The sequence below is a fragment of the Xenopus laevis genome, chromosome 8L, assembly GCF_017654675.1.
Source record: "Xenopus laevis strain J_2021 chromosome 8L, Xenopus_laevis_v10.1, whole genome shotgun sequence".
NCBI lineage: Eukaryota > Metazoa > Chordata > Amphibia > Anura > Pipidae > Xenopus > Xenopus laevis.
Genome location: NC_054385.1, coordinates 41895131 through 41904259, shown reverse-complemented (window position 1 = coordinate 41904259; position 9129 = coordinate 41895131). Strand labels below are relative to the sequence as shown.

The following is a 9129-nucleotide window of genomic DNA, read 5'->3' as shown; positions in this document are numbered from 1 at the left end:
TATCTATAAATGTTGTACATTATGTTTTGGGTTTCTGTATCAGCCCAAGGCAACCACAGCCCTATAGCAGGGGAGATATGTCCCTCCAAAGATGCCCCAGTAGCTCCCCATCTTCTTTTCTGCTGATTCACTGCACATGCTCTGTGTTACTGTCACTTACTGAGCTTAGGGTCCCACTAACAATATGCTGTACACATAGAATATAAACGTCACAATATAAGGCTGCTTAGTAATTAATACAGATATTTGCTACATGGCAGCACAGAAACCAATGCAATTAGCATCAGAATTTAATAATCAGTCCTGTAGCGTGAGTTTATATTACAGGCCAACCTCATTTTCTGCTTGATCATTTGCAACAACCCCTAAGCTTAGCTTCTCGACAGCTGCTCAGAGCCCATTGAGTATGTGAGTATCACAGACACTTTCCAAGATGGTGACCCACTGTGACAAGTTTGAAGTCCTGGATCATTGCTGCTATTGAGAAACTGAAACTTTAGGCTGGTGCAATGAGTTCAGTATATAAAATATTGCATTTTAGCCTTACTAATTTTTACGGTTTAGTTCTCCTTTAATAAGCTACAGTAGCAAACATGTAACCAGGGTTTTAGCCTTTTTTGATACTCACTATCCAATGCTGCATGGCAATGCCTGCGCCTGAACCTCCCTGCTGGACCACTGTCACATATCCCTAGCTTTCTTACTTAAAGGGGTTGTTCACCTTCCAAACACTTTTTTTCAATTCAGTTGTTTTCAGATTGTTCCCCAGAAATAAAGACATTTTTCAATTACTTTCCATTATCTATTTTTTGCTGTATTTCCAAAATCTAGATTTAAAGTTGAATGTTCCTGTCTGTGGGGTTTCAGTCTGACAGTTTAGTAATTCAGGTGCAGACTCTAAACTGTTACAATTTTGCAAAATTTAGTTGATACATTTCTCAGCAGCATCTCTGGAGTATTAGCAACTATTGTATCAGTTCTAACAGCTGCCTGTAATGAAACCTAGAGATTCTGCTCAGCAGGGACAAATATCAGAAATGCATCAACTAAATGTATTTAGAACAGTTTGCAGGGTCGGCGACTCCCCCTCCCAGAGCTGCTGTAGAAGGTGAAAAATTACACTTACACTTCAATATTAGAAAAACAGGTACACATAGGGGCAGTTTTATCAAAGGTCGAAGTTAAAAAAAACTTTGAACTCAAAAAGACCAACCGAATGGTGGTCGAAGTTTTTTGGGTTCAAAGTGGGCCTACTTCGAATCGTACCATTCGAAGTAGCGCTACTTTGATTCAAAGTTTTTTTAACTTCAACCTTCCAAACTCCCCCAATTGCCTCCATACAGGTTCTAGGAGATCCCCCATAGGCTAAAACAGCACTTCGGCAGCTTTTAGGTGGCGAATGGTCGAAGTCGAAGTTTTAAAGAGACAGTACTTCAAAAAAAAATTCAACCTTTGAATTTCGAAGTTTTTTTCAACTTCGAATCGAAGTTGGACTATTCAGTGGTCGAAGTACCCCAAAATTACATCAAAAGTTTTTAACTTCAAACCCTCATATACAAAAGTAATTGGAAAAAGTTGTCCTTTCTGGTGATCTATCTGAAAACAACTAGTTGTTTGAAGGTGAACCACCTCTTTAACGAGGATATGAACTATAGTTACATAGTACAGGTATGGCATCCATTATCCAGAAACCCATTATCCAGAAAGCTCTAAATTACAGAAAGGCCATCTCCCACAGACTCTATTTTATTATTTTCATTCTTTACTCTTATTGTATTTAGCAATAGCTGGAAAGTCATGATTTGGAGATCCTTTATTTACTACACATGGATAATGGATTTCCAAAATCTGCATCACTTAACTGTTCATTATGCAAATGTGTATATTTTCAGACAAGATACAAAGAGTGTATCTGCATTTATGGTCTATCAGCTAATTCATTTGAGCTCATGGTCTCAGTCTTGAATTCTCAATTGTGCAGGGTGCGGGCAATAGCAATTCGGCACTTCTCCCAGCTAACGAAGACTGAGAGAGGCTCATGCACTATCTTAGTTTTCATCCTAAAGGCTCAAATAAGCCCTGGCATTTCAGGTACATAGTGACTGTCTATGGCATTTTACAGCATTTGCCAGAATAGAGATTGCCAGTCCAGGGCCTAGGAAATAGAGTCTAGAATTTATGGAACTTTTCATCTTTTGGGGTTCAGTACAAAAAAAAAATCTACCATTACAATTCTACTTTTCTTTTCTTGAATTACTTACAAGATAAGCAAGTTAAAAACTTAAAAATTTTAAACCAAATTAAGGATTCCATAGTATATATGCATAGTAACTGAAGAAATGTAACATTCTTACTGGTATAAAACCATTAGTGCTCCTCTCATTTGTGCAATATGGCTTAAAGGGACACTAAGACTTTATTACAAATTGCTCTGTATGAAATTGCCTTGTCTAAAGGTTTGAATCATTTATCATAGCTAAATACATCTGCGGTAAGGCTTTCAGATGTCGACTATTGATGGAGTGTGAAAAAACTGCAAAAGCACGCAGCAAGGTGACTTCAAGGTTAAAGGGCAACTTAAATGATCCGGTTTGAAATAATGTGCATTATGCAGATGGCTTTCTGTAAAGCTATATCACAGTGAAGATCTATTACTCCCAAATTATTTTGTGTAAATTCTAATTTGCACTTTCTGCAATTCACTGTCTCAAATGGACAATGATTCTAAAATGTGAACAATATTGAAAGCAAGAATAGTTCTGGATCTTTAAGACCATATGGTAACTCAGTGCCTAAGGTACATTATTTCTGGCTTCATCGTTTGTGGGGCTTCAGATGCCTTTCCTATTTTAGATATAGGACCATTCAGATATACAGCCTTAGTTACCATTTAAAGTCCACAGGATGCCCATAAATCCAGTAATACTTGTACATCTGCTGAACATTATTGTAATGATGACCCTTATGCCCATCGCATATCTGGCTGTAGAGTTTTAGCCCTTAAGATCAGCCACAAATTTGGCTGTAGATTTTACATTGCCCTTAGTTTGCCATGAAACTTATTTTCTACAAGACAAACACTTTTCCCCCGTCTTCATTAATAGGTTCATGTTTAACCTCAGTGTGGAATGTTACAGGTGGATTAGATTTGCCATTTACAAAAGGAAAAGTTATTGCAGTCCTTTTGCCTAATCCATCCAGCACAGTGCTTCATCGGGAGCAGAATATCCGGAGTGAATCCAAGGTCCAAGTCAACTGATTCCACCCACTACGTAGCCCAGTTTGTTGACCTTTTATGACATATCAGAAAAAGCAAGTCAAGTCAGAACTTTGACACCGTTAACACAGGGAAATCTGTGCCATCCAATAACCTTCAATTCCCAAATCTGATATGCAACACTACTTACAACAACAGAATCGTGGACAATACATTTCCCAGCCAGTATTTACAGACTCTGAGTGGCGTTAAATGTGTCATCGAAACGCAACATACCAAATCAGAGCATTTTTTAGAAAGAAAAAAAAACCTTAAATGTCACTTTTTCCCTTTTATGTTCCTCCTTGACAGAAGAAAACTGGCGTAGTCTGTGTGTTTAGCTGCATTACCAATAGTGCAAAACAAAAAAAAAATCCGAAAAGAAACCAATACTGCTTTAAACCTTAGACTGTCTCTCATCGGTCCATTCTTGTTTAGTGTTTTGCAAAGCCTGGGTTTTCTTTTCATCTACTTGTACGTAATCTACTCGCTGCTCCTCCGACAGAAATGGTTTCTGTATTAAAAGAGATGCGCACACGTTAGATACAGGGTGGAAGACTCTTGGTATAGGACAAAATGCAAATGTTTTACGGAGAAAGGAGCATGCCCAGAGTTACACTCTGCAAAGTTATTGTATTAAAGAATTTGCCCGAATTTTAGTTAACTCATAGGGGCATATTTATCAAAGAGTGAAGTTAGAGGTTGCCACAGTCCTCTAGAGTGAAATTCCTCCACTCTCCATTCATTTCTATTGGATTTTTAAAAGAGTATTTATCAATGGGTGAAAGTGAAAGTTCATCCTTTGATAAATACACCATTCAAAATCACATACTGTAGAAATTAGTAGAGTGTGGCGGAATCTCCCTTTAGAGGACCGTGGAGATCTCTAACTTTACTTTTTGATAAATATATCCCTTAGTATGTTATAAAATGGACAGTTCTAAGCATCTTTTTCAATGAGCCTTTATTACTTTTTTTTAGAAATGTATTTTTTGTCTTTTTCTTCTGACTCTTTCCAGCTTTCAAATGGGGGTTACTGTAAAAACAAATGCTCTGTAAGGCTACAAATGAGTTGTTATTGCTACTTTTTATTCAGGTCCTCTCCTATCTATATTCTTGTCTCTTATTGAAATAAATGTATGGTTGCTCGGGGAATTTGGACAATAGCAACCAGATTGAGAGCTGCTAAATAAAAAGCTAAATAACCCAAAAAACACAAATAATAATAAAAAAAACAATTGCAAATTGTCTTAGAATATCACTCTCTATATCATACTAAAAGTTAACTCAAAGCTGAACACCCCCTTTAATTACTAGAATTTAAGGTGTCACAGAATAATACTAAACTAGTTATGGGCTGTAGCAGTAACCAGAACAATAACAAGAAGTGGCATGCCAATTGTTAATGGAATTTCCCCAACTATCCAAAGTTACATGACCTCTGGTTAGCATAGTGTTAAAGGAATTGTTCAGTATAAAATTAAAAAATGGGTAAATAGATAGGCTAGTTAGTTAGCCAAAAATATAATATATAAAGGTGTCTAACATAATAGCCAGAACACTACTTCCAGCTCTCTTGGTTTCCACGGATTGGTTACCAGGCAGTAACCAATCAGTGACTTGAGGGGTGGCCACATGGGTCATAACTGTTGCTTTTGAATCTGAGCTGCATGCTAAGGATCAATTGCAAACTCACTGAACAGTTATGTCCCATGTGGGCCCCCTTAAAGTTGCTGACTAACTCAGAGAGCTAAAAAGCGGGAAGGTGTATTCTGTTTTGTTAGACATCCGCTCACTCCAGCCTTTATAGATTACACTGAACTGCTCCTTTACACCTCACATTCACAAGTGCAAACGTGACTGTAAATGAGTTAGCCTACCTTCTGCACAGGTGAGGGGGACGCAGAATTAAAGTCCAAAGCCAAATAGTCCAGACTGAACTTCCGTGGCCAGGGAAAACTTCCGTTGACAGGGGAAGTCCCTTGTCTATGTTCCTAAAGGAGAAACGACAAAGAACAATTCAGTAAGCAAACGGCTCTTACAAAGTGGACTTTTCACAGAAATAAATTCACTTCTCATCTACTTCTGCAGGAATGTAAAGATGGTATCCAACTGGATTGAACAGACAACACGCAGAGCCCCATATTGACGCTGGTGAAGTCACAGCATGTTATTTCGATCTATAGGCTATAATTAAAAGGAGACAGATGGTGAATTCCTTACTTACTTGAATTGGATTTAGAAAATATCTCATTGTACAAAATCAGAAGCATAAAGTACAACTTCTCATTTCAAATTCTTTCAACTAAATATACACTATTGCATATAAAATGAGCACTGATGCTGTATATTAGTATAGTAAGGCCCTGAAAGAATTTCAATCGGGGTGTTCAACCTGCAGATTTTCAGTTGCTGCTCCTGCTGCTCTTCAACTCCTAGCACTTCAGATTTAAAGGAGAATTCAACCCTAAACTTAAAAAAAAAACCCTACCCCCTACCCTACATAGACCTCCCTCCTCCCCCCATTGTTACCCCGGGCAAATGCCCCTTACGTTTTACTTACCCCTTGGTGCAGATGCAGGCATCGGAGTTCACGGGCGCCATCTTCAGCCGATTCGTTAGTCTTTGGAATGATACCGGCATGTCGGCGCATGCGCAGTTGTAGCAACTTTCTGTCTCGCGACAACTGCGCATGTGCCGAAACTCACGCAGAATGCTGAAGCGCCGGTCTCATTGCGAAGACTACTGAAGCGTCTGAAGATGTCGCCAGTCAACTCCAATGCCTGCATCTGCATCGAGGGGTAAGTAAAAAATTAGGGGCATTTGCACGGGGTAACACTTAGGCTGGGGGGAGGAGGGAGGGGGGGGGTCTATGTAGGGTAGGGTTTTTTTAAGTTTAGGGTGGAATTCTCCTTCAAAGGAAATGTAAACCCTAAAAACAAATAAAAATTGCTCAGAGCTCTCTTCTTACCTCTTTTGTAATTTACATGAATATTATTTTATATATTATTAATATTAGCAGTTGTTAAACTTCTAGGGGGTTATTTACTAAACTCAGAATTTATCTCATTATTTTATTAAAAAAAAAACATGACCAAACTCCCATGCCTGATTTGACCTTATTTATTAATTAAAAAACTTGAATTAATCGGATCAGAAAAAAACTCCCAAAAGATCGAACAAAAACCCAAATGGATTTTTTCGAATTGCTTGAATCTTTTGGATTTTTACCCAAAAACTCAGAATTTTTCAGATTATCTGGCTAAATCCAGCGATGACTTCAAAATGAGATTGGTGCCTCTCCCATTGTCATATACAGGACCTCAACAGGTCTGAGATGGTGGATTTTCAGATTTGGGCTTTTTGCTGCATTGAGCTTTAATAAATCTCAAAAATTTTTAGTTCTTTTTTCCACAAAAAAAAAAAAAAAAATGTTGCCCTAAAAAGCCGGACCAGATAAATTCAAGGTAAATAATTCCCCTAATATAACAAATTTGTAACAAAGGTGCCACTTGCTGGAGCGACACTAAAGCTGCAATGACCAGCAGGTGGCAATGCTGTTCAAAATGTATTATATCAGCGGTTTAAAACTACTACCCCTCAACACTAGAAAAAAATATAATTCATATAAATTGCAAAACTGTTTGCAAAGCAAGTTTAAATGAATTTGTTAACAGGGTTTACATTTCCTTCAACACCTCACATTAAAAGTATCTTTAAGTTAATATACAATGTCATTTTATTAATCACATTTTCTGCCGTCTGTAAATTATCTGCCTTAAATAAACTGGTTCTTAAGAGAATATACCAAAATATGATGCCATTCTTCTGCCAGGAGTGAGCTATAATTCAACAAGCAAACAGCAGGCAATTAGGGGCAGATTTATCAGAATGTGAGACTTTCTATTCAATGATATTGGATTTTTAGAACCATACTTATCAATGGGTCAAAGTGAGAGTTCTCCATTTGATAAATACACATAGGAATGAATAGAAAGTGTGTGAATTTTTTAGGGATGCGCTGAATCCACTATTTTCGGCCAAATACCGAACTAAATCCAAATTTGCATATGCAAATTAGGGGTAGGAAGGGGAAAACATTTTTTACTTCCTTGTTTTGTGACAAAAAGTCACACAATTTCCCTTCCCGCACCTAATTTGCATATGCAAATTCGGATTCGGTTTGGCCGGGCAGAAGGATTTGGCTGAATCCGAATTCTGCTGAAAAAGGCTGAATTCCAAACCGAATCCTGGATTCGGTGCATCCCTAGAATTCTTCTAATGACACATTTTGATAAATCTGCCCCTTACTGCTTAAGAATACATATGCAAATTGTTACATAGTTACGTTGGGTTGAAAAAAGTAAAAAAAGACCAAAGTCCATCAAGTTTAAGCCCTCAAACCCAGTGCACATTTATACACAACAACCCCTCCATAGACTCATATAAACTATATATACCAATATCTATACTAATAGCAGAGTTTAGTACCACAATAGCCTTGGATATTATGCTTGTCCAAGAAATTATCCAAGCCCCTCTTAAAGGCATTCGGTACAACGACTTCGCCGCGAATGTGCAGGATCCGACGTGCTGCACCAAAACACAGGCGTCAAGTTGGATGCGATGGAAAACAAGGTAAGCAACAGCACCGTCGGATGGCGTTGGAACACTCGTCCGGCGCGACTGTCGGATGCAGACGACACATCTGCATCCGACAGTCTTGACGCTTCGGATGAACTCTGCGACACCATCTGACATTTGTATTTCCTACCTTGTTTTCCGTCACATTTGACTTGACGCCTGCGTTTTGGCACAGCACGTTGGATCCGGCACGATTGCGGGGAAATCGCCTGTGTAGTTGTACCCTAATAGAATCAGCCATTACAACATCAACCGGCAGGACATCCCACAGCCTCACTGCCTTTCTTGACATGCACACATTTACCATGTACCATTTTCACATACTGAGTAACTTCCCTCGGCACTCAAGTTCAGAGCTTAAAGACATTTTGCACCTAAGCATTTAAAAAGCTAATCTTAGCACTGTAGTAAATGGCATGTAATTGCACCCAGAACAAAATGGAAGTCATGTGGGTGGACCTCAGTTGCATGCAGTTTTTGAATATGCAAACAAAATTAGTAGGAAAGGCCAGTATTCTTGGTCAAAGACAGGCAAGTATTATTATTACTAACACATACATGTCTTATTACACATTACCACCCTGTGTCTCCTTCACATTACTAGGTGCAATGGGTGCACAGGCTCTAGGCACAATTAAGTAAATGATCCCAACTGCCTATAAGAAAAGATTACCATTTGGATGTAGGTGATGTCTTCTCCTAAACCAGGACTGGCAAAGATTCCAGCTGAGTTAATACAGTCACTTTCTGGAGAGATAAAGCTGGTTCGATTGCTACAGAAAAAAAAAAAAATCATGATACAGATGCCCTGAAAAGCAGCCAAATACTGAACTGACACTGCACATTTGTAAATCTGCCCCCATTTGTGCAGCTTTGCTTGAAATAAGACTATGTAAGTGATTCATTCAAATACAGAGATAGGCATCTAGTGAATAAACAATAATGGTGGGCCGCTCAGGCTTATGACATCTCAACAACTGACTACCCAGTACAAGTTACCGCAAACACACCCTGACTGTGTATCATAGGCAAAGAAGCTGGTTTAAATGTTACTTCCTCATCAGTACAATATACAGCTCAATGATTCCTATTCTTCTTATAAGTGTTGAGCAACCTTTTAAGATTCAAGCCTCATTCTATAGAGATCATGCTCTTATGCCAGTAAGAGAAACCCAAACCATTATGACATTAATTATCATATTTAGGATGATCTGCCACCCCAAATAGTA

General features: G+C 38.4%; 1 protein-coding gene across 6 annotated transcripts in view; it reads right to left on the bottom strand.

The window, feature by feature from the left end:
• Nucleotides 1-1796: 1796 nt before the first annotated feature.
• Nucleotides 1797-9129, bottom strand: part of gab3.L (GRB2 associated binding protein 3 L homeolog) — a 144854-nt gene continuing 137521 nt past the window's right edge. For all 6 annotated transcript variants that reach the window (XM_041572729.1, XM_018229822.2, XM_018229823.2 and 3 more), the window contains 3 exons: nt 8574-8673; nt 5137-5250; nt 1797-3770 (listed from right to left, as the gene is read on the bottom strand). In XM_041572729.1, coding sequence (XP_041428663.1) covers nt 3654-3770; nt 5137-5250; nt 8574-8673 — 331 coding nt within the window. In that variant the 3' untranslated portion in view covers nt 1797-3653. The remainder of the gene's footprint in view (nt 3771-5136; nt 5251-8573; nt 8674-9129) is intronic.